The 26,115-nt window shown below is 43.9% G+C and overlaps 2 protein-coding genes across 2 annotated transcripts in view; one reads left to right on the top strand and one right to left on the bottom strand.

Annotated features, from left to right (window-relative positions):
- The first annotated feature begins 7,183 nt into the window (after nucleotides 1–7,183).
- The window catches only part of LOC112217519 (5'-nucleotidase domain-containing protein 1), a 52,426-nt gene continuing 33,494 nt past the window's right edge, over nucleotides 7,184–26,115 (top strand). Inside the window, exons 1-6 of the mRNA XM_024377849.2 lie at nucleotides 7,184–7,578; nucleotides 8,254–8,345; nucleotides 8,655–8,726; nucleotides 8,919–9,028; nucleotides 9,197–9,276; nucleotides 9,392–9,473. Of these exons, the coding sequence (XP_024233617.1) occupies nucleotides 7,486–7,578; nucleotides 8,254–8,345; nucleotides 8,655–8,726; nucleotides 8,919–9,028; nucleotides 9,197–9,276; nucleotides 9,392–9,473 (529 nt within the window). The 5' untranslated portion in view covers nucleotides 7,184–7,485. The remainder of the gene's footprint in view (nucleotides 7,579–8,253; nucleotides 8,346–8,654; nucleotides 8,727–8,918; nucleotides 9,029–9,196; nucleotides 9,277–9,391; nucleotides 9,474–26,115) is intronic.
- LOC112217518 (collagen alpha-1(X) chain) lies at nucleotides 9,646–15,863 on the bottom strand. The gene is made up of 3 exons (XM_024377848.2): nucleotides 15,717–15,863; nucleotides 15,072–15,216; nucleotides 9,646–12,135 (listed from the first exon to the last, which is right to left on the bottom strand). Exons 2-3 carry the CDS (start codon nucleotides 15,199–15,201, stop codon nucleotides 10,280–10,282), a joined length of 1,986 nt encoding a protein of 661 aa, XP_024233616.1. The 5' UTR covers nucleotides 15,202–15,216; nucleotides 15,717–15,863; the 3' UTR covers nucleotides 9,646–10,279.

The raw sequence follows: 26,115 nt of genomic DNA, 5'->3' as shown, positions 1-26,115 counted from the left end.
TTTCTACTGTATTATTGACTTGTTCATTGTTTACTCCATGTGTAACTTTGTGTTGTTGTCTGTTCACACTGCTATGCTTTATCTTGGCCAGGTCGCAGTTGTAAATGAGAACTTGTTCTCAACTAGCCTACCTGGTTAAATAAAGGTGAAATAAAAAAAAATTAAAAGACAGGCAAGTCCGAGTCAAGACAGTCAAGAATCAAGTCAAGTTTCGAGTCCTAAACAAGTCATAATGTGCTCTTCACCAAATGTAATACCATTTCATATTATTGTAATGAAACAGCAGGGAGCAGGTCTCGAACCCTCGACCTTCGAGCCTTGCCGCAAAAGCATCCTCAAGCCGGCAGAGTCGATTTCCGCGTTTATAAACCCAGGGTCGTTACATTATTAACAAGAGTAATAGTATATTACATTTTACGCAAATCGTGAATGCTTTTAAAAAAAAAATATATATATATATATATATATGTATATGTATGTATGTATTACTTTCCAAATAAACGTTATATTTCCATGGAAATACATGGGTAGCCATGAGAAAGACCCCCCTCTCTCCCTGTGACAGCGGGAGAGGCGTGGTAGGCGGTGTCGGGTCGTGTGGGGTGGTTGCATAGAAATGCATCACCCACAACAGCCTTTGCCGTGTAGAATATAGAATCGGGGTACAGATATATATATTGCATTTCTATTTGGAAAACTATCTGATTGTGGTGCCTCAGATGAAATAACCCGCAATTCTTCATTCATTATCAATGGAGAAAGCTCAAAACTGCGGAGGACAGCAGAGGGGGATGGTGGGATTTGTGTGAAGCATGAACACAATCAGAGGTTCAAGCACTCGCTGTAATCAGTAGGTTAGGAAAAGTACACAACCATTCTAGGAGGCACTCTGCCACAAATGTGCTCATTTGATATTTTCCAGCTCCAAACAGAGTGGTGGCGAGTCAATCTGCAAGTCTAACCTAGGCAAGCAGTGAGGAGCGCACATAACAATACAGGCTCCAGACAAGCTCACAAGCCAGCACAAAAAAACTCATGAAACAAGTTACACACTCATAAAAACACACAACTTCGTGTGTCGGCTATATTAGCCACGATTTACCGTTCTTTGTGCAGCTTCAAATGTCGAACAAAGTTGGAAATTGTTGTGCCTCCGTCTGTAATTTTCTTCCCGCATGTTTTGCAAGTTGCGGTCCGTTTTTTGTTGATACAACGTCGTCTTCATATCCGAAAATAATAATTTGGGGGTATCATCATTCCAAGTGCTCCATCTGAATTCACCCGCCGACGTTCCTCTGCACTGCCACGCACAATTTGATTGGCTGCTGTCCGATTCAACCTGTAATCCTTTAAATAGTTGATGCGCTGCACACTTTTTTTAATAGCATCATTTTTTATATTTGGGCTTGGGGAGGGTATCAAGTCAGGTCGAGTCATAAGGCTCAAGTCGAGTCATAAGTCATCATATTTGTGACTCGAGTCCACACCTCTGTTTTTAGCATGCAAAATAAATATCTAGCTACATAAATGTATATGCTACCCCGGGCAGTATTGAAAAAGCAAAAACAAATTTGCGGACCAGGCACAGCCTATTTGTTTATACAAAAAAAAACGTGCAAGTGTGACCCAAGCTGGCCATGCATTGTTTCATTGGAACATTTTTTGCCCTTTATAATGTCAATTTATGTAGGGCTTCTCAGTGGCACAGCGGTCAAAAGGCACTGCATCACATTACAGGCCCTGGTTCGATCCCAGGCTGTATCACAGCCAGCTGTGGTCGGGAGGCCCATAGGGCTGTGTAAAGGATGTGTTGACCCGGATCACAGGTTGCTGCGGATAAAGGAGGTGGTCAAAAGGGGGGTGAGTGTAACGGATGTGAAACGGCTACCCTAGTTAGCGGCGGTGTGTGCTAAATAGCGTTTCAATCGGTGACGTCACTTGCTCTGAGACCTTGAAGTAGTAGTTCCCCTTGCTCTGCAAGGGCCGCGGCTTTTGTGGAGCTATGGGTAACGATGCTTCGTGGGTGACTGTTGTTGATGTGTGCAGAGGGTCCCTGGTTCGCGCCCGGGTATGGGTGAGGGGATGGTCTAAAGTTATACTGTTACAACGGCACACAATTGGCCCAGCATCGTCCGGGTTTGGACGGGTAGGTCGTCATTGTAAATAAGAATTTGTTCTTAACTGACTTGCCTAGTTAAATAGAAGGCCAGCATCCTGGAGTCACCTCTTTACGGTTGAGATTGGTGTTTTGCAGGCACTATTTATTGAAGCTGCCAGTTGAGGACTTGTGAAGCATCTGTTTCTCATACTAAACACTAACATACTTGTGCTCTTGCTCAGTTGTGCACCGGGGCCTCCCACTTCTCTTTCTATTCTGGTTAGATGCAGTTTGTCCTGTCTTGTGAAGGGAGTAGTACACAGTGTAACTGACAAGTAACCTGTAAGTCTGTCATTTTTTTGTTTGAATTGTTTACGTGTTCGCTATGCGGGGGAAATGATCAAACAAGCGGAACTACGTAGCTAATAACTGTTGTAACAGGGACATTATTGTAGCAACAATCCTTTGGAGGGAAGGCAATCCCGCGATGTGTTAGCTAAGTTTTCATGTCATCGGGTGTAGTTCGTAAAAGTTGAAGCGTGTATGTTATGATGGTAACGTTATAATAATTAAGGATGAAGTGTGAATTCATGCCAGGAATAATAAGTGTGAAGTTTGATTTCCTCCCTTCTGTAATAAGCAGCCAATTAGGTATTTTTCCTTTATGTATGTAAGCACTTCAGAGTTTTACCAAGCTAATAAGTCACTCGTAAGATAAGAAGGTTGTAAGAGTGCGCTTAACTGTATTTTCATTTACTTTATAGTTCTCAAGGAAGGTGATAATTCTGACTAAAACTACAGAATAAAGCCGCCAGTTAAAATCAAGGAACGGTTGTGCTCGTGGTTACTGAAGGGAGCTACACACAGCATTGTACAAGATCTTCAGTTTCTTGGCAATTTCTCGCATGGAATAGCTTTCATTTCTCAGATCAAGAATAGACTGATGAGTTTCAAAAGAAAGGTCTTTGTTTCTGGCCATTTTGAGCTTGTAATCGAACCCACAAATGCTGATGCTCCAGATACTCAACTAGTTAAAAGAAGGCCAGAAGGCCAACATGTCCAACATGTCTCTGGACCTACTCACTGTCACAGTCATACTCTTGACCTAGTTTTGTCTCATAGAATACATGTTGTGGATCCAAAGATTCATTGATGTCCTTCCAGACTCCCTCTGCCTACCCAAGGAGGTCAGAAGACAAAAATCAGTTGACCATGTCACGTTCTGACCTTAGTTCCTTTGTTTTGTCTTTGTTTTAGTATGGTCAGGGCGTGAGTTGGGGTGGGCAGTCTATGTTTGTTTTTCTATGTTGGTTTCTGTGTTCGGCCTAGTACGGTTCTCAATCAGAGGCAGGTGTCGTTAGTTGTCTCTGATTGAGAATCATACTTAGGTAGCCTTTTTCCACCTGTGTTTCGTGGGTGTTTATTTTCTGTCTTTGTGTATGTCGCCAGACAGGACTGTTTCGGTTTTCGTTCGTTCACTTTATTTTTTTTGTAGTTCAGTGTTCAGTTTGATTCATTAAATATTACATCATGAACACTTACCACGCTGCAAATTGGTCCTCCGATCCTTCTCGCTACTCCTCCTCAGAAGAGGAGGACGAGATCTGTTACAGACCACCTAATTGAGGAACTCAATTTAACTTTGCGCAATAACCCAGATGCAGTTGCACCCCTAAAAACAAAAAAACATTTGTCATAAGAAACTAGCTTCCTGGTATACAGAAAATACCCGAGCTCTGAAGCAAGCTTCCAGACAATTGGAACGGAAATGGTGCCACACCAAACTGGAAGTCTTCCGACTAGCTTGGAAAGACAGTACCGTGCAGTATCGAAGAGCCCTCACTGCTGCTCGATCATCCTATTTTTCCAACTTAATTGAGGAAACTAAGAACAATCCAAAATGTATTTTTAATACTGTCGCAAAGCTAACCAAAAAGCAGCATTCCCCAAGAGAGGATTGCTTTCACTTCAGCAGTAATACATTCATGAACTTCTTCGAGGAAAATATCATGTTCATTAGAAAGCAAATGACGGACTCCTCTTTAAATCTGCGTATTCCTCCAAAGCTCAGTTGTCCTGAGTCTGCACAACTCTGCCAGGACCTAGGATCAAGGGAGACACTCAAGTGTTTTAGTACCATATCTCTAGATAAAATGATGAAAATAATCATGGCCTCTAAACCTTCAAGCTGCATACTGGACCCTATTCCAACTGAACTACCGAAAGAGCTGCTTCCTGTGCTTGGCCCTATTATGTTGAACATAATAAACGGCTCTCTATCCACCGGATGTGTACCAAACTCACTAAAAGTGGAAGTAATAAAGCCTCTCTTGGAAAAGACAAACCTTGACCCAGAAAATATAAAAAACTATCGGCCTATATCGAATCTTCCATTCCTCTCAAATTTTTTAGAAAAAGCTGTTGCGCAGCAACTCACTGCCTTTCTGAAGACAATGTATATGAAATGCTTCAGTCTGGTTTTAGACCCCACCATAGCACTGAGACTGCACTTGTGAAGGTGGTAAATTACCTTTTAATGGCGTCAGACCGAGGCTCTGCATCTGTCCTCGTGCTCCTAGACCTTAGTCCTGCTTTTGATACCATCGATCATCACATTCTAAACCAGTTCTGGCCTGGTTTAGATCTTATCTGTCGGAAAGATATCAGTTTGTCTCTGTGAATGGCTTGTCCTCTGACAAATCAACTCTAAATGTCGGTGTTCCTCAAGGTTCCGTTTTAGGACCACTATTGCTTTCACTATATATTTTACCTCTTGGGGATGTCATTCGAAAACATAATGTTAATTTTCACTGCTCTGCGGATGACACACAGCTGTACATTTCAATGAAACATGGTGAAGCCCCAAAATTGCCCTCGCTAGCAGCCTGTGTTTCAGATATAAGGAAGTGGATGGCTGCAAACTTTCTACTTTTAAACTCGGACAAAACAGATATGCTTGTTCTAGGTCCCAAGAAACAAAGAGATCTTCTGTTGAATCTGACAATTAATCTTGATGGTTGTACAGTTGTCTCAAATAAAACTGTGAAGGACCTCGGCGTTACTCTGGACCCTGATCTCTCTTTTGATGAACATATCAAGACTGTTTCAAGGACAGCTTTTTTCCATCCATGTAACATTGCAAAACTCTGAAACTTTCTGTCCAAAAATTATGCAGAAAAATTAATCCATGCTTTTGTTACTTCTAGGTTAGACTACTGCAATGCTCTACTTCCCGGCTACCTGGATAAAAGCACTAAATAAACTTCAGTTAGTGCTAAATACGGCTGCTAGAATCCTGACTAGAACCAAAATATTAGATCATATTACTCCAGTGCTAGCCTCCCTACACTGGCTTCATGTTAAGGCAAGGGCTGATTTAAAGGTTTTACTGCTAACCTACAAAGCATTACATGGGCTTGCTCCTACCTATCTTTCCGATTTGGTCCTGCCGTACATACTTACACGTACGCTACGGTCACAATACGCAGGCCATCTAATTGTCCCTATAATTTCTGAGCAAACAGCTGGAGGCAGGGCTTTCTCTTATAGATCTCCATTTTTATGGAATGGTCTGCCTACCCATGTGAGAGACGCAGACTCGGTCTCAACCTTTAAGTCTTTACTGAAGACTCATCTCTTCAGTAGGTCATATGATTGAGTGTAGTCTAGCCCAGGAGTGTGAAGGTGAACGGAAAGGCTCTGGAGCAATGAACCGCCGGTCCCCCTCTCTCCACTGGGATTCTCTGCCTCTAACCCTATTACAGGGGCTGAGTCACTGTCTTACTTGTGCTCTTCCATGCCGTCCCTAGGAGGGGTGCGTCACTTGAGTGGGTTGAGTCACTGGCGTGATCTTCCTGTCTGGGTTGGCGCCCCCCCTTGGGTTGTGCTGTGGCGGAGATCTTTGTGGGCTATTCTCAGCCTGGTCTCAGGATGGTAAGTTGGTGGTTGAAGATATCCCTCTAGTGGTGTGGGGGCTGTGCTTTGACAAAGTGGGTGGGGTTATATCGTGCCTGTTTGGCCCTGTCCGGGGGTGTCATCTGATGGGGCCACAGTGTCTCCTGACCCCTCCTGTCTCAGCCTCCAGTATTTATGCTGCAGTAGTTTATGTGTCGGGGGGCTAGGCTCAGTCTGTTATATCTGGAGTACTTCTCCTGTCTTATCCGGTGTCCAGTGTGAATTTAAGTATGCTCTCTCTAATTCTGTCTTTCTCTCTTTCTTTCTTTCTCTCTCGGAGGACCTGAGTCCTAGGTCCATGCCTCAGGACTACCTGGCACTCCTTGCTGTCCCCAGTCCACCTGGCCGTGCTGCTGCTCCAGTTTCAACTGTTCTACCTGTGGCTATGGAACCCTGACCTGTTCACCGGACGTGCTACCTGTCCCCAGACCTGCTGTTTTCAACTCTCTAGAGACGGCAGGAGCGGTAGTGATACTCTTAATGATCAGCTATGAAAAGCCAACTGACATTTACTCCTGAGGTGCTGACTTATTGCACCCTCAACAACTACTGTGATTATTATTATTTGACCATGCTGGTCATTTATGAACATTTGAACATCTTGTCCATGTTCTGTTATAATCTCCACCTGGCACAGCCAGAAGAGGACTGGCCACCCCTCATAGCCTGGTTCCTCTCTAGGTTTCTCCCTAGGCTTTGTCCTTTCTAGGGAGTTTTTCCTAGCCACCGTGCTTCTACACCTGCATTTCTTGCTGTTTGGGGTTTTAGGCTGGGTTTCTGTACAGCACTTTGAGATATCAGCTGATGTAAGAAGGGCTATATAAATACATTTGATATGACTGTATCCAACACATTATATATTTCGGAAATCCTCAGGTGTTTCCTAATCACACATTGAATTTTCATTGGGATATAATTAGGACTATAATAATCAGGGGTGTAACTTTGGTTTTAGAATAATAATAATATTATTTATTATACATTTTTTATCCAATCTGATAAACACTCCAATCAGCCTACCCGACCGCTTGGAGGTAATGGTTCTTGTCGTCGTCGTCCCCCCCCCCCCCCGCTCTTCGAATACCTATGCACATTTATTTGACGTACTACGGTACACCCTGACCGGAAGCTTCGGGCACAAACCTTTTGTGCACGTTCTGCGCACCTCCACCTTATATCACTATTGCGGTTGATGCGGAATGTCAAACAATGAATGAACAATTCGTAGACCTTGAATTACTATATGTGTACGACAGTGCCTGGTTATTGGAGACATTCTGTAAAGCATCCCCTTGTAACAGCAACCCACGTGTTGCCGTAGGAACAAATATATTGGAGGGTACAGATTCGACATTGACAGATACAGTGTGAAGGCGTGTGTAGCCAACAGTACAATATCCTTGGTTTCGATTGTTTCTAGCGCCCTCGTTAAAATGAGCGAATATTTTTCCCTTTCAGATTGTGATGTAATTGGTTTTGATTTGGACCACACTCTCTGTCGGTACCATTTGAAGGAGACCTCTAGGGTGAGTTTATTTATAGCTCACGGGCTGTCCTTGTGATTTCTGACAATATGATACTGTAACAATAGCTAGCCGGCTGGCTAGCTACTAAGTATACTAACGCTGGCATTCAACATAAACCATCCTTTCCAGCTGGTAGTGTTAAGTTAGTCGTTCATGGCTCGCTGCATTTGATCAATAGCTAATACTCACAATGTATGATGGAACGAATGGAATAGAATACATACATCCTAGCTACATGGTGTTAATATGGTAAACATTGCAGTTGCGATGCATGCGCCCCCAAAAACGACATTGTTACAATGCAACGTCTAACTACCTACCTAACAACACTGTATAGTATGTGTTTATAGCATGCGTACATTTGATTTATAAGCAATATGCAACAACAAATTAGCCAGCAGTCCAGCCAGAGTCACAGCGGAGTCTGTGTGACATCTGACTGCCAGCTGCAGAAACCCAACGGCATCCTCTCTGTCAGGAACACATACATGACATTGAAGCTGTGACTTTATAAATAGGATTACAGTGTATGCCAGCTCCATCACGGTAGTTGTCAATACAGCACAGTTTTTATGTATCGTACAAACATAAAGGTTCAGTGTCACTGAATGTTCACCCCACCTGTGGATAGAATAGAATGCAAGTGAGACCCTATATATTTGTGCTTCTTTGCAGCTGATCTATGAGAGCTTTACCAGGTATCTGGTAGAGCATAAAGACTATGACAAGGACCTTCTTATATTGACCCCTGCTTCCTGGGATTTCTGGTGAGTCACAAGCAGCAGCAGAACGACTGCAGAAAACACATTGTTCAATAGGCTGTAATCATTCATGACTGTGGTGTGCCATTGTAAATTCAGACTACCTGCATGCATCATTCCACTGCTGTGAAATACTACCCCATTTTCAGGTTAGATAAAGGGCACTTTCAAAAAATGAAAGGCATTGGATGAATGCACGGTGCTCTGGGGAATATCGCTTACAGATTCTTATTGTTATTGCTTAGCATAGGAGATTGATCAACACGCTTGTTCTTTGCCAGTGACCACTATGAAATGTGTGTTCTGTATGTCCAGTTTCAAAGGCTTAGTGGTAGACCTTGAGGATGGAAACTTGGTGAAGTTGGCTGAAGATGGAACCGTTTTACGGTAGGGTAACAGTAAATGATACAGTCAACTACACGCTCTGATATTGGGTTCCTTTTTATATTGATAGGGGGAAAAAAATGCCTGTTTTGAAGTGTTTGTATCAATGTACAATATTTGGGCATGCCTTTTTGTTACTCCTCTTTCCACCGCAAATGAATTAAAACCCCTGATTTTTAAACCTGTTTTCATCAGAGCAACCCATGGGACCAATAACCTCAGCACAGAAGAGATCATTAAACATTATGGTTCAAGAAGGGAATGGAAGAACTTTAATACCCTTAATACCTCATTTACCAAATCTAGTAAGTCTCTGTAATCTTGAATCTCTGTGTCCCATCCAAATTGTGAAAGCAGTTTTTTGCTTTATTTTTGCAAGTGCAGTTAAAAAAAATGTATATGTGAAAGACTAAAGAGTGATTATTGATTGGATTGTTTCTTACAATGAATATGTTCTGTTTTATTCTCTGCAGCAAAGTACTATTTTTACGACAACTATTTTGATCTACCCGGGGCTCTTCTCTGTGGAAGGGTTGTGGATATGTTGCGTAAGGTAAACATGTAAATGTTTTTAAGTGAGTTATGAATAGATAATGAATATGTTTACACTTTTTTTCTTCTCCTAATTGTATCTCCTTTCAAGAACATGATTTTGTTTTTGTCAACAGCGTGGGAACGAGGTGAATTCAGACTTCTGGAAAGACATTGTTGCTGCCATCGACCACAATTACAACACATCTGCATTCAAAGGTATGCTTATTACTTATGCAATAATCAAATCACTTTCAGTTGTTGAAACAGTGGACCATATCAGAAATCACTCTTTCAAATTGGCCATATCAGTGGGCTGAAATAGTCCAACTCAAAACAAGGTTTTCAGTTTCGTACTGTAGACTGACACAGAAAAGAAAAGACAACGCCGTCAGTTTCAGAAATAAGACTTTATTCTTTTACTTTGATCAATAAGTTGAACATAGCATAATGCATCCTCAGGCATAGAGTTGTTTTTGACATAATACTTTTTTTTGTAACCGTTTTTCATCTTGTATGTTGCAATATCACACGGCTGGTTTGTTAAAGGTGTTGCGATCTGACTTACAACATTGCCTTAAAAACAAGCATGATTTCCTTTGCATGTATATTACAAGATATTTATTAAAGACTTTGAAAACAACAACAAAAATCTGCTGTAAATGTTACAGGCAGTCAAAGAGCACCATTTTGTGAATTATTCAGACTGGTTTGTATTCCTTGATCATTGTTTGCTGAATACTTGTGCATATACTGGGAAAGGGAATAGTGATGACAAACAATTGAATTCCTAAATTATATTCTTCTTCTCATTTAATTTAAATGCCTCCATGAACCGAAAGCCCTTCTTAGTAGAAAACTTGAGAGAATTGCTGCTCTTGCCTTTTCAGCCTTTTCAATGACAAATTAACTTGTGGAATATTACGTCAATCTTTTATTCTACAATGACAACCCAATCTCGATGGAAGTTACAAACTGAACTATTTCTTTAGGTAGTTTCTTTTAAGCTGTTATTAGTGATTGTATCACGTTGAGGCAATCAGGAACCCAGAGAAAGAGCAGTGAACATTATCGGCAGCAAAGACACCATTGGTCTCCTCATCAGGGACCTGAATGTAGACTTGGTCATGGGCATTCAGCATAAGTACAGTGCTGCCAGACAACTGATCCAAGAAGCCCTTGTTGTACTCATCGTATGAGAACATGATTGGCTCACCATTTTTGTACAGTGCCACCAATGCATTAGCACCGTTAACATGCATATGGTAGGAGAAGTAGTAGAGACCTGGTACCTGGCAGGAGAAGATGCCAGTCTGGGGGTCATAGTGCTGCTCCCCATTGTAAATAATCTGGTTGAATGGAACGGGTGAACCCGCTGATGGGTAAGCCACCGTCAGAACCGCGCTGAAGGCGGACATAGGGGCCTTCATCATCTCATGAGGCATCATAATCTCATGGGACTTGATGGGCATGCTCTTCTCGTGATGGTAGACCATCTCACCAGGGGGACCAGGTGGGCCAGGAGGTCCCATAGCACCTGGGTTACCATCGTTACCTCTGGAACCAGGAGCTCCAGGTGGACCCATAGGACCAGACATTCCCTTGGCCATCTGGCCAGCTGGGCCGGGTGCGCCGGGAAGACCTGCGTGACCCCTAAGACCTGCTTGACCTGCTGGACCTGAAGGCCCCACTGGTCCTCTTGTACCTGGGATGCCGCTCTCGCCTGGTTTCCCTGGGCCTCCAGGTGTGCCTGGGTGTCCCTTTGCTCCTGCAAGCCCATTTGAACCTGGCTGACCAGGAGAGCCAGCATGGCCCTGAGCTCCCTTGTTACCCTGATGTCCTGTAGCGCCGGTTGCACCAGGAGGGCCTGCTGCCCCGGGGATACCTGCCTTCCCTGCGTAACCCTGATGTCCCTGATCCCCCTTGGTTCCCTTTGCCCCTGGAGCTCCCAGCATGCCGACATCTCCTTTAGATCCCTGCACACCTGGTTCTCCCTGGAATCCTCTAGCACCCTGTGGCCCAGCTGGACCCATAAGGCCAGTACCACCTGTTGCCCCAGTGTAACCTGTTGGCCCTGGCTCTCCTTTCTGACCGGTGGTTCCTGATGTACCGGGGGATCCTCTGTCACCTGTCATGCCATTAGCTCCTGGTTTACCAACTCCTGGTATGCCAGGTGCACCTGGTTGTCCGGCATGTCCCTGGGGACCTTTAGGTCCCATATTTCCAGGCATACCTGGACTGCCATTCTCACCTGATTTTCCTGGCGCTCCTACCCCAGGGTTTCCATTGTGGCCCTTTGGCCCTGGCTGACCCATAGCTCCTGGAGCTCCATCCCTACCTGGAGTACCTGACTTCCCAGGCTCCCCAGGGTATCCAGTGGCACCAGACTTACCAACTCCGGGTTGCCCTGGCATACCAGAGGGTCCCATTGGGCCCACTTGGCCGTTTGCACCTGGTGCCCCAGGAATACCAACTCCCCTCTCTCCCTTTTGTCCTTGCAGACCAGGGATACCTGGATGCCCTTTAAGTCCACTCTCACCCCTTGGCCCCATGCCGCCAGGCAGACCGTGTGGGCCAGGTTTGCCAGCAGAAGAGTATCCAGCAGGTCCTGGGCTTCCAGCGGAACCGGGTGATCCTCTTGGACCCATGGCTCCAGGTGCGCCAGTATGGCCCTTCTCACCGGGCATTCCGTTACTACCTGGTTTCCCGGGACCACCTGGATTGCCAGGCTTGCCAGCTGCGGAGTAGCCAGCGGGTCCGGGGGCCCCGGGTGGGCCCTGTTGTCCAGGATGTCCCACGCCGTTATTGCCGGGAGGCCCAGGGGGGCCCATAGGTCCTGGCTCACCAGGGGATCCGGGAATACCTGGCTCACCTGAAACAGCTGTGGAAATGGATAAGCGTAATTACCTAAGATGCAGGTAACAACTGCAGTTAACTGTAATTGGTTTAGATTTTAGGATATCTTTTTTTCATTTCATTAAGTTTGTCAGTTTTTCCAGAGTAGATCATTAGGTTTCAGTCAAGATGAATTTATCCAAGTCCGTTATCTGTTAACAGAGTATTCATGTAGTCCTGTTTTCATTCAGGGTGCATCTGAAACATTTGTCTATTTCATTTTGAATTTGAATGGAAAGATATATTGACGTTTTCTCGGCGATGCCCCAAATGGATCTTAGATGTTTTGAAAAGCTGATGACTCTGATATCTGCGCCCTATTTGTATGGGTGTGGATGAACAACTCTGCCATGCACCAGTTGTTACACGTATTGATCCAGTCATGGTTGTTGTGTCCTATTGAGTCCTGTTGCAAACATGTAGCATCGGGGGAGGGGGGGGGGACACAACTCGGCTTGTCAATTGGTTCCTTGAGTTACCTCTGCTTTGGTATTCCACTCTAAAACACCACAATGGGATTTAAACAACCGAGGGGATGTAGGCTCTGTGATTATGGAGGGAGTTTGCGGGCACTGACTGCTTTTCCCAGGGTCATTTTGACAGCACCAGTGGTCTGAGAATATGTTCATATAAACACTGGGGTCCTTGTACAGTGCTCAGCATATTGAGACCACATTAGACTACTGTAGCCAGTTATTTTAGTTTCATTTGCCCACGCTATGTTGAACCCTTTAATTTCACAAGTTGTCTGAAGTGCGTGATTATGGTTAGTGGTCCTCCAGTTGACGTATGTGCATCGCCTTGAACTCTGGCCTAGGTCGTGAAATTCTGAAGGGATACTTTTATCCCTGTGTCTTTGAGCGGTTAGCCCACAATACCTCCACGCCTTTGCCTATATCAATAACTTTCCCGAAGCCGTGTTGTTTGTTGCATATTATGCCTAACATTTTGTATAACCATTAATGTGTTCGCTTGAGCTATTTGTGTTAAGTCTGTGGCATTTTACCACTGTTCAGATATCAGAATTCAGTCCATAGTGGTCAGTATTTGCCTTATGCTGTAGCTTGGCTGCATCACCGAGTTGATGACCCTGCCCCCTCTTTGACTGACGTTGGTAAAGGGACATTAACCTTTGAGACGGAGTTTCCTTTTAGATATAAAACTTCAAGGCACTAGCAGTTATTAACAGTTTTTATCAATTCATGTATTAATTGTATTATTAAAAGTGATTTTATAATTTACTGGCAAGGCTGTTGCTGCTCAAGTAATGTGTGGTATAGTAGTGCCATGGTGTAAGGTACTACTACAGAAGTCAGTAGGAAACATTTAGCTAAAGTGACTGAAGTTTAATTGACTGATGATTTGTAGAAAAGCACATAAAGTGTTTGCCTTTTCCTGTTTTGGAATAGCACTTTGAGAACAAAATGGCCAGACAGGGCTGTAATTTGAAAGCCACTGAGGAGTAGGTTTGAAACCTGAGGAAAAACAGAAAGTGCCAAAACTGGACAGTTTGGCAGCCAAGTCAAACCTCAGAAACTGGAAGGTGACAACACTGTGGCATAGCCAGCTGTTCAACCTTGACTTGTCTAGTTAGGCCTAGATCCTATGTCTATTGCCAGCCTCAAACCATACCGTTCTATATATAGGCCATGCCATGGCTCTCACATTATACATCCTGAGGATGGCACTTTTTAAAGTCTTACAGCATATTTAAGATGATTTGCATTTGTGTCTACTCTACTGTAGGGCATTTGTTTTGAGACATGTCTGGGACAATTTAAGCACTACAAAGCGGTTTGTTTGGGTGTGCCCAGTGCAACATGGTAACATCTGTTTGCATTGTTGACATGTGGGAAAGTTTTGTATTTCTGTCAGAGGACACCGGCCATAATAATAAATAAAGAAAATGCATCGAAACATCTTAAGCAAAGCTACTGAGTGACGTAGTCTGGTTGAGCGACAACCCTCGTCTCCGGACCGTATTCTTGACCGAATGGTCCCATCTCTGCCGTTTTGTCAAGCCCCACTCTCTTACTCTCTATACTTTTTTCCCGCTGTCTTCTGAGCTTTCTCCTGAAGAGAGGATAGTAGGATATCTTGTTAGGATATTTCAATATTTGTCAAGAGTGACATGGAATCTGGAAAGCAGAGTTCTGTGGAAGCTAGCGACATTTAACTGGTGCGTTGGGTGCTCTTTTTATGAGGCGTACAGAAGCGATAATTGCCCCTGGCTCTCACTGCTACAGAACCTCTGTGATCTGACTGTCAGCGTTGTTGCAGGAGAATGGTTATTATCTTAACTACTGTAATCATATTTTTATGATCCACTTTCTGTTGATGAATGACTGTGTCCTCTCTTGGGAGCTGTGGAAGGGTGCATTGGTCCACGGTTTCCAATTTGTCACGACATCTATGGGCAGGTGAAAACCCTCAAAAATTTAATTCGAAATTTAATACTCTACATCTGTGAATGTTTTGGTAGCAATTAACTTCCACAGTAATGAAAGTTTTTTAAAATGTAAAATTATGCTGCATATTTTGCTGTTTTACATTGATTTAACTTTTTTATTTTGATATGTTTATTTGTCCATATATATATATATATATATATATATGTAGTTTTTTTTTACCATGCTGTGTTTAATTACATTTGTTAAAGCTATATGGAATTCAAAACAGCCAAGCATCTTCCTGTTTGACATTTGGGGTGTATTTGCACCCAGTATTTTCCTTTTGGCACTGACGGCTATTAGGTGGCCAAGAAAACCTCCTGGCCCTAATGACAAACCTCCAGTACAGTCTAGAATTGTAATGAATGAAACCTTCCATAAACCTTTCACCAAGAGAATGTACCTTAAAGCTGATACAGAATCATCCTCGGAACATTAGCGTGCAAATAGACATGAATACGTTGAGACTTACTTTGGACATGGCTCTTGGTAGGATAATGCTGCTGCTGCTTGGCTACTTTCTGTACATGGTAGTATCTCTCTGGTGTTGCCACGGCCAAGGCCACCAGGAGGAGGAGAACGCTTGTCACTCTGAGGTCCATCCTGTGAAGCTAAACCTGCAAGAAAGAAATGTAGAACAGAATGTTGAAATGTGAACGGTCTTCAACATACAGAGACACAGGAGACGCCAGTGTAGTATTTCTCATACAGTAGCTTTGCAGTTCTATTGTCACTACAGCAGGGCCAACAAACTAACATTTCTGTGTCAGAATGACAAGAAACGAGCACAGGAGGGAACATTGCAGGCCCCAAATCTTTAGTCAGACTTCCAGAGCTAAGTCAGATTCAGACTCCCATGTATGGGTCATCCCCTTCCCTCGCCAAGTGAATCATCTCATCACAACGATAGATAGATAAGACACTTGCTATGAGGACGACTTGAGGCCAGATGCCACCAGTACCTACTGCCCCAACCTGATCCTCAACCATGCCCCCAAGACCCCAACTGCCTCCCCAATGGCCCAATGCACTCTACACCTCACAGCACCAGGCACAGAGGGCCACACTCACATACACCCAGAGAGCAGACTAGAGACAGCGGGCAGGATACACTTACCAGCAGGCAGGCTCCAAAAGATCAGTGAGGGTCGGGAGGCTACTGTCCTGGCACGGTACTGTATAGTCCTTAGTCTGGCTGCTGCTACCCAGGCCACTGGGTATGGGGTATTTATACCAAATCTGTCTCCAGCATCACCCAGAATCTACCTAGTATAAAAGCCCCACCCCGTTGTGATGTCAGCTTTAATGAGGGGTGCCATGTCCTCCGAGAGAGAAGGCATGTCACTTCAGGATGATAGTCCTCTCATAGCATTTCAAAACCCCACAGCTCCTCCCTCATCCATCCATCCTCAATGGAGCAGGACTGAACTAGATTTAATTCAGTTAAAGATACGTTTTTATCTTTTTGTTTCTGAACTCTTTGGCATTTGTGGGTATATGTGGTCGTATGTTCAAGTCGTAATAATGCACAAAGCTATATGGGTATTCACTTTGATTCTTTGATGTCTTTGACATCTTAATTGCTGTTTTTTTATAGATGAATTAGAAAAACAACATAAGTGTTCCCCTCTTCTACCCAGTTCTGCATATTTTCGACTGCTCAAATACAGGTGCTGGGGAATGGCTTTAGTACATTCATTGTCTCCAAAATAATTTTATTGACAGAGTGAGCATTTTTGCCCTGGAAAATTAAAGACGGTCTGTACTTGAGCTTTTTCCTCCTGTCATCCCATGGAGTCCCTGTCTGTAACAGTAAATAACACTGTGGATGGCCCAGACCATTGAGTCCTTATTGAGGGAACTTCCAGGCAACAGTGAAGTTTCAGCCTTGTACACGCAAACAAATGTGTTGCTTTCTTAACAGGATTTTAATGTTAGATTGTGGTAGCAAAATCAATACACTATGTCAGCTTAATGAACTCTGGTAAACATTACTTACATTTATAGACATTTATTTACTGGAGAGTTAAATTGTTTAAACTGTGTGTGGTGTAGAGTGCATATAGCAGTACTGTGCCTCCACTGAGCCACAGTGCGAGATGGGTACACCAGAGGGCAGAGTTTAGTTTCTGTCCTCAGACCTCTGGCGGTCTGGTTCTCTAATGTCCATTGTCACCTCCAAATTATTTTGTGAAAGTCTATCCTGCACATCTGTCACATTTTTCTGCCTTTAAAATGACATCTTAATAGGAATAAAAAATGTATCTACACAACCTGCTCCACATTTTCAAAATGAAAGAAAAAGTATGGAACATTTTCACAATAACATAAAAAATTAAATAAAAAAAATGCAGATGTGTTGTATTTTCAAGTATTGTGGCGGCAACATCATGTTATGGGCATGCATGTCACAGGCAGGGACTGGAGAGTTTGTCAGAATCCAAATAAATAAATGATCAACACCCAGGTAAAAAGTTAGAGACCCTGTCTCAGTCTTCTGGATACCTAACCCTGGGATAGAATTGTATTTTTCAGTGGGACAATTACACAAATGTTAATGCCAAATACACACCAGAATGGCTTTCCAAGAGATGTTGATGATTGTTTCTAAGGGGTCTAGTCCCAGTCCTGACTTAAATCTGTTTGAAATTCAGAGACAAGTTTTTGATGTTGCTTGTCCATATCAATCATTTCCTAACCAAATTTACCGAGCTTGAGCAATTTTGACAAAAACAATGGATATGTTGCCGCAAGAGTTGTGCAGAGTTATTCAAAATAATTCACAGCTGTAATCACTGCCAAAGGTGCTTCCACCTCTGGGGTTTGAAGACATACGCTATCATTACGTTTATTTTTTATATTTTTTCAAATTAATTTAGAAAATGTTTTATACTTTTTATTTTACTTTGAAAATGTGTAGCAGGTTGTGCAGATTTGTAGGGGAAAAAATCTAAATGTACTCCCTTTTTTAGATGACATTTTAAGGCGACAAAATGTGAGAATTGCGCAAGGGGTGTGTTGACTTTCACTAGGCACTGTATCTACTCTTACTGACAGTACCTGCCTTTTGGAGTCTAGCAACTGTGTTTTGTGATGTCACCATGTGCTAGCAGGAAATGCCTACTCCCGAAATAATGACGTTGTTATTACACACAATGTCAAGATAGCCTTCGATTTTGTATACAGAAGCTGTGCCTCAAATTGCTCCTTTTGTATATGTTGTGTGTCTACCTCCTAATCTGCAGTATTTATCTTTGTCTTTGAGCTGTTTTGCACCTGTTAATCCTTGCCAGGTCAAGTTTTACTGTAGTAGACTGAAATGGGCTCGAGGATGTTTTAGGTTTAGAAAAACCCGAAATAGTGTGTGCGTTTTTTGTCTCCGACATATTTCCAACTCTTAGTTTTACAGCCTGCAGAAGAAAGTCAATCAAGCCACTGGGCATCCTTGGTAAACCCCTTTAGTTTAAATGACAGAGTTGCAGGAGGTGGAGTCAACACTTAAAAACTTTGCAGGCTCCAGTCCCTCCATCACACTTTCACCATGAAAGCCGTGTAGACCACACAGTGGCAACGTGTTCATTTTTTATTTGGGTCCATGATTTTTTTGTTGTTGGTGTGTCAGGATTCATTCCTCCCTATCTAAAAGCATACTGTGTCATTTTAACGTAAGTTAATGCTTAGACTAGAGGCACATGAATAGACGTGTACTGGAAATACCTCGTGAGGTTTGAAAGGAGGAGTACCAGGTCTTACAGAACGTTTTTCTGCACGGGGATAGAAGTGAAACACCTTCAAGATCCCTCTATTGTACTTGTCATCAGTTTTGCGTTGTGACCCTGTGGCCTGTAACAAAATGCATAAACATTGGCCTTTTTACAATAAGCATCGATCACATCATATACATTGCCTCGTAGGACACTGTTACTGATTTACTGCCGAGGTGTGGTGGTCTCTCAGGCGCTTTTAGCTGCCGAAGCATCACCCAGGTGCGTGCTACACTTTCGGTTGGTGGATGCTCCGTGCTGCCTACCTACAGAGGAGGAGTAGCCGTGAACTTCAGAGAAAGCGGTGCCTGGTGAAAAGTTCTATGCCTGTCTGACTGATGTTCTCCCTCCCTGGCTTTACCATCAACCCAACCTCCACTCAAGCCAGTTACTCCTTTACTGAACTGCATCGTCATCTAGCTGTGGAAGACCATCTCCCATGAACTGCCAGCTCCCTGAATTTGTTTTTGTTCATTTTCTTTTTTTTCTCAATTGACTGAGATTCTGTATGAAAGCACTATATCAATTACATGTATTATTAATATTATTACAGCACACCTGAACCACTTTATGATGTGGTGGCATTCTGAGTCAATGAAAGGCTCTGGAGAGAGCGCTGCGGTTGACACTTGTAGAAGAATATGCAGCTTCTCTCTCCAGACGTGACTAATTCACTTTCATTCCTTTTAATTGCTATGATAATGACTGGGATTCTCACACAACATAGACAATGGTGCCAACCGTTTACCCCGTTATCTTAGTATGGGATACAGTCATGCTGTAGATCAAATCTGCTCTCTGCTATAATTTGTTTCTGATTAATAAGCACAAGACCAATGTCTTAAATCTAGGCTAATTGATAGCTGAATCTTTTTCCATCTGTTTGAAATGGTCTTTTGCATTTATCATGTTTTTTTTATGTCTGGTGTGCAAAATACCTACTGCTTTTCGTAGTCTATTTATTCTCATGGGTAAAGTTGGTAGACTGGTGGCTAGGACTACAAATACAATTAAGGCATTTTAAATCTTATAATGGGCAGTTCAGAAAAAACCCCAATGATTTATAGCATTTAGTGTTTAGATTTATGAAATGTATGATTTTGCCATCATAATTTCCCTCACAAATTGTCTCAAAAATCATCATACATTTTCCCTGTGCTTGTCTTTGCTGCCCAAGTTCAGTTTTAGAGTTGCTGGGGAAGACGCAGTCTGGGTGAGACAGATACATTTAGTCTCTTATGAATCTCTCTCCTCTGTTTGTTCCCGGTGATTTGAGAATGCCACGCTGCCTGAGAGAACGGAGGAAATAATTGCAGGTTGATGATATGACTAAGCTAGTCAGAAGAATGGAAAGTGGGAATCTAAAGATGGCATGTTTTAGCTGGGAAGTGGCTGGGATACAGATTTAACATTTTAATAAACCCAATATGCCACTAAGAGGCAGTTGCAGCTTTATGAATGGAAGGGTTGATGTTGGCCCTCCAGGCTTAGTGTGGGTGCAATTACAGAGACCCGAAAGACAAACGTCTCGAAATCACGGTCGGAAGCAGAACCGAACAACCTGAGGAGTCTGAGGTTGTTTCAGAATAGGAACCCAAAATGCATCCCTCCCAACTTTTTTTTTTTGTCATTTCAAGATGAAAGTATTTAATTAGAGAAATTACTGAAAAGCTGGTAATCAGAGAAAGAGGGGAATTTAGGCCAATGTTTTATTTTTTTCACGCTGAAGCCTGCGAATGTTTCAAATCAGATTTGGTTCCAATTTTAGGCTCTCCTTGAGGACCAGGTAATGGGAGGGGATTGTTAGAAGTCAATTATGTTCATCGAGGCAGGACGCAACAAAGACGCAGAGCCTTAATGACTAGTGCCTTTAAGTTTAACTATGCCTTCCACACCCTCCAGAGCCCATTAAGTGGAACAAACGGCTCACATGGATGCTTGAGCCAATCCCATGGCTTTTGTCTGGTGTTGAGACACCGCCACTGTCGCTCAATCGTCTTCTAAATGTGTTTTTAACTCCAACAAAGTAAGATTGAACATGTTGTCCAAAGGGCAACATTCTTGAGTCATTCTCAGATTTTTTTGTAATTTGCAGAATATTTTCTACTATGGATCTGAAAGTCTGCCTCCTGGATTGAAATCTGCCGACTATATATCTTTGTTTGACTCTGAACTAAGCCAAAGGTTGTATTGTGTAAGGTGCATGTAGCTTAGGTGGATGTATATTGCCAGCTTATCAGAGTTAGCTGTTTTTGTAGGATTATTATAGTCGTCTTATAGTGAGATGTGACATGCCATTAAAATGAGTAACTGGGGAAAGCTGGTTTATCCTATTTGGTTGGCTTGAGTTCCTGAAGAGGCCAAGGCTGCCATGTGTGCACTGACTGCATGTCTAATTTACATTACGTTTAAACCTTTGATTAATGGTCACTATAAAGCATGGGGAGTCTGCTTATATGCTTATATGCCTATGTGGTTATATTCACCAAAAGCATATAATCTTACAGTCCTTTGAAAGACTATGGGATGTTTTCCATGTTTTTTCCATTATCCCTCACTCTGCTTCCCATGCACTTCTGTGTTGTTGAATCAGATCAGCTCCTGTCTAGTTCGGCATGTCCAACCCAGCCCCAAAGTCCAGCCCTTGAGCCTGGGGGCTTGCCTGGGGGCTTAGAGGGCTCTGCCTGGGCTTGGCCGGGCTGGCTCGACTGTCTGGAGGTGGTGTTGGAGATAGCTTTGGCGTCTGACACCTACCAACATGACCAGCCATGGTGCGTTTTTGTTTTTGCTTCACTGGAAGGAGCTCCTGTGTTTTAGCAAATCACGAAGCTCTCAAAATAATCATGGTCGGATGAAAACAAAGAATAAGCCTTTCTCAAGCACTATGGAAAATCCAAGCCTTTGCATGTTGGTAAACAACCCATAGCTATATTTTTAGGGCTATCTTAGTATGCTGCGTTTTCACTTTGGTCTTTAGACCAGGATATGGTTGAAAACCTGAACTGCAGAGTGCCAAACCACCACTGGTATTCAAGTGTGAAAAACCCACACGGATGCAGTAGGTTCACTTTTTAAGTTGCCTACCAACCTTACATGAATAAAATGCCAATCCTCATACCTACAGTATGTTTTACACCGTGCCATTACACTGTAATGTCTGCACACACAATTTGTTTATGGTGCTTCTGAAGCTGCGGCCGATCATCCTTGGTGGCCTGCAGCACTAAAACATGTGGATTATCCCCTTTCTGGGTTTCTGTCAAAGGTCTGTTTTTGTTTTTCTTGGTTCAACCTTTATTTTAGGTGTGTGGGTTGGGAAGAATCCCTGAACACCACTCTCCGTACGGTGGTAAGATTGTTTGGTAGAGTTTTAAGAGGTAAGCTAGCTACTTATTTTTTTTTCAACAGAAATTCAGTGCCAATGAATGAGGAAGAAGTTCTGAATAACAATTTTCTCTTGAATACCATGGTACCAAGGGATAAGCTCACTTTTCTTTTTGATGTTATTTAAATCAAATTACTCTCATTAGGCTGGCTAAAAAAGGATCCCATATCTGCTCACCCAATTATTCTCGATGGTACTAAATTGTCTGGATAACAGTTTCTCTTATATTTTTACTACTCAGTGTTAGAAAAATGTAAATGATCTTTTGTTTTTTTTCTTTTGTTCCCTCATTTTATACAATTGTTGTTGGCTATGTACACTGAGTATACAAAACATTAAGAACACCTTAATATTGCCCTCAGAACACCCTCAGTGCATAGGTTTAGGTGTTGTATGCGTGTAACTATCATCAGCTTAGCTCTTTCGAAATCCATACATTAAAGCCTGTAGAAACGTGTTGTTGTTTAGGTGTGTTTTGAGAAAAGAAACCGTGGGAGGAGAATTACACATACTTTCTGGCATGGAGCAGAAAGTACAGAACATTTAAAGATAGTGTTAGGTTCTCCTCTCATCCCAAAATGGGTGCTTCGTGTGTCCAATTAGGCTTTGTGTGGAATCAAGCATTTTCCCATTTTCTCCACGTGTTTGGCCTCCTGCTATCGCAGGAGACGAATGAAATAGGTCTGTACAACACTGAACTTCGATTTCAAAGCACTTTCCTACCAGGAAAGAAATCATAACATATAACCTATTTGAAAGGCGTTTTGTCTCTGTGATCATTTGGTTTCAAATGCAGACCTGCCAACCTGCACGCATTTTGCGTACCATGCACACAATTTGAGGTTCAAGTACGCTGGTACGGAAAACTACCCGAAAATATGCAACAACAGGCTTCTAGTTGGCGCATTGTGATTTTTGACTCAACCGTCTGAAGTTGAAGCTGAGCCAATCAGACGACTTAGCCAATCAGCTGTCCATAGTCTGAGGACTATTTTCCTCCCTCCCTCAGCTCTCCACTTTGTCGGTTGATACCACTGATGTGTGAGGAAAAAGTTTAGGGAAAATGGAGAACGAGCTGTTTGCCAAATACATTTTCCAAAACTGTATGTGTTAGTCAAGCACATTGCCACTACTATTTTGTAGTTAGATCCTTAGCTAAGGCATCATTATGACAAAGGTAGTTAGCTACAGCGTTTAGTCAACTAAGCGAGAACACTTTCTTGCCCAGACATGCTTTGACAGCAAAGAAACGTGCGGTGTGCGTTTGTTCAGTGCGCATCGCTGCGTGGATAGAAACAGACATGTTAGAGAGCTGTTAAACTAATACCGTCTTTCACAGAAAGTGATGTTAGTCCTACTAAATCTTAAACAGTCTATGTCAATTAATCAGTTCTTGATCTGTCCTCTTGATATAGCTGTATGTCAACAGTAGGCTGCTAAGGATTTGATAATAGTAATTTCACCAATGACAACAAGGTGTGTTTAAATGAAAGGTCTCCCTACTAGGCTACCAAACTGGGTGGATTAGGTCAGGGATGGAGATCTGAAACAAGCTCATTTTAGGCCTACATTAGATGTTTTATATTTCAAATAGCCTACAGTAAGCTAGAGTACAGTACTACAGTTGAAGTCGGAAGTTTACATACACCTTAGCCAAGTACATTTAAACTCAGTTTTTCACAATTCCTGACATTTAATCCTAGTAAAAATTCCCTGTTTTAGGTCAGTTAGGATCACCACTTTATTTTAAGAATGTGAAATGTCAGAATAATAGTAGAGAGTGATTTATTTCAGCTTATATTTCTTTCATGACATTCCCAGTGGGTCAGAAGTGTACATACACTCAATTAGTATTTGGTAGCATTGCCTTTAAATGATTTAACTTGGGTCAAACGTTTCAGGTAGCCTTCCACAAGCTTCCCACAATAAGTTGGGTGATTTTTGGCCCATTCCTCCTGACAGAGCTGGTGTAACTGAGTCAGGTTTGTACACGCTTTTTCAGTTCTGCCCACAAATGTTCTATAGGATTGATGTCAGGGCTTTGTGATGCCCACTCCAAGACCTTAACTTTGTTGTCCTTAAGCCATTTTGCCACAACTTTGGAAGTATGCTTGGGGTCATTGTCCATTTGGAAGACCCATTTGCGACCATCTTTAACTTTCTGACTGATGTCTTGAAATTTCCTCCCTCATGACGCCATCTATTTTGTGAAGTGCACCAGTCCCTCCTGCAGCAAAGCACCCCCACAACATGATGCTGCCACCCCCGTGCTTCACAGTTGGGATGGTGTTCTTCTGCTTGCAAGCATCCCACTTTTTCCTCCAAACACAACAATGGTCATTATGGTCAAACAGTTATATTTTTGTTTCATCAGACCAGAGGACATTTCTCCAAAAAGTACGATCTTTGTCTCCATGTGCAGTTGCAAACTGTAGTCTGGCCTTAACCTATAGGGGAGGGTCTGGGTGGCCGTCTGTCCGCGGTGGCGGCTCTGGCGCGGGACGCGGACCCCACTTCACCATCGCCTTAGTCCGCCTTATTGTCCGCCTCCATGGCCTCCTAACCACGGCGACCCTACTAAATGACCCCACTAGACAGAGGGGCGGCAGCTCGGGACAGAGGGGCGGCAGCTCGGGACAGAGGGGCGGCAGCTCGGGACAGAGGGGCTCTGGTGCCTCTGGGCTGAGGGGCTCTAGCGGCCCCTGGCTGACTGGCGGCACTGGCGGCCCCTGGCTGACTGGCGGCCCCTGGCTGACTGGCGGCCCCTGGCAGACTGGCGGCACTGGCGGCCCCTGGCAGACTGGCGGCACCTTGCAGACTGGCGGCTCCTTGCAGACTGGCGGCGCTGGGCAGACTGGCGGCGCTGGCGGCCCCTGGCAGACTGGCGGCACTGGCGGATCCTTGCAGACTGGTGGCATTGGCGGCGCTGGGCAGACTGGCGGCGCTGGGCAGACTGGCGGCACTGGCGGCGCTGGGCAGACGGGTAGCTCAGGCGGAGCTGGGCAGACGGGTAGCTCAGGCGGCGCTGGAAAGGAGGAAGGCTCCGGCAGCGCTGGACAGGCGGGAGCACCTGTAAGGATGAGACGGAGAGACAGCCTGGTGCGGGGGGCTGCCACCGGAGGGCTGGTGCGTGGAGGTGGTACCGGATAGACCGGACCGTGCAGGCGCACTGGAGCTCTTGAGCACCGAGCCTGGCCAACCTTACTTGGTTGAATGCTCCCGGTCGCCCTGCCAGTGCGGCGAGGTGGAATAGCCCGCACTGGGCTATGCAGGCGAACCGGGGACACCATGCGCAAGGCTGGTGCCATGTAAGCCGGCCCAAGGAGACGCACTGGAGACCAGATGCGTAGAGCCAGCTTCATGGCACTTGGCTCGATGCCCACTCTAGCCCGGCCGATACGCAGAGCTGGTATGTACCGCACCGGGCTATGCACCCGCACTGGGGACACCGTGCGCTCCACAGCATAACACGGTGCCTGCCCGGTCTCTCTCGCCCCCCGGTAAGCACAGGAAGTTGGCTCAGGTCTCCTACCTGGCTTCACCACACCTCCTGTGTGCCCCCCTCCAAGAAATTTTTGGGGGTGCCTCTCGGGCTTCCTTGCCAGCCGTGTTCTCTCATATCGCCGGCTCCTCTCTCCGGCTGCCTCTGCTCTACTAGCTGCCTCCACCTGTTCCCATGGAAAGCGATCTTTTCCCGCCAGGATCTCCTCCCATGTGTAGCAACCCTTGCCATCCAATACATTCGTCCCATGTCCATTCCTCTTTGCGCCGCTGTTGCTGTTGCCCGTTACCACGCCGCTTGGTCCTGTTGTGGTGGGTGATTCTGTAACGGTTTTCTTGACTTGAAGGAGAGGCAGACCAAAATGCAGCGTGGTTTCTATTCATGGTTCTTTAATGAAGAAAACTATACATGAACAGACTAACAAAAACAAGAACTGTGAAAACCTAAAACAGCCCTATCTGGTGCAAACACAGAGACAGGAACAATCACCCACAAACACACAGTGAAACCCAGGCTACCTAAGTATGATTCTCAATCAGAGACAACTAATGACACCTGCCTCTGATTGAGAACCATACTAGGCCGAAACATAGAAATACCCAAATCATAGAAAAACAAACATAGACTGCCCACCCCAACTCACACCCTGACCATACTAAATAATGACAAAACAAAGGAAATAAAGGTCAGAACGTGACATTTATGGCAGTTTTGGAGCAGTGGCTTCTTCCTTGTTGAGCAGCCTTTTAGGTTATGTTGATTTAGGACTCGTTTTACTGTGGATATAGATACTTTTGTACCTGTTTCCTCCAGCATCTTCACAAGGTCCTTTGCTGTTGTTCTGGGATTGATTTGCACTTCTCGC

Source organism: Oncorhynchus tshawytscha, linkage group LG18 (genome assembly GCF_018296145.1).
Source record: "Oncorhynchus tshawytscha isolate Ot180627B linkage group LG18, Otsh_v2.0, whole genome shotgun sequence".
NCBI lineage: Eukaryota > Metazoa > Chordata > Actinopteri > Salmoniformes > Salmonidae > Oncorhynchus > Oncorhynchus tshawytscha.
The sequence above is the reverse complement of the archived record's forward strand: the minus strand, read 5'-3'. Positions and strand labels throughout refer to the sequence as shown.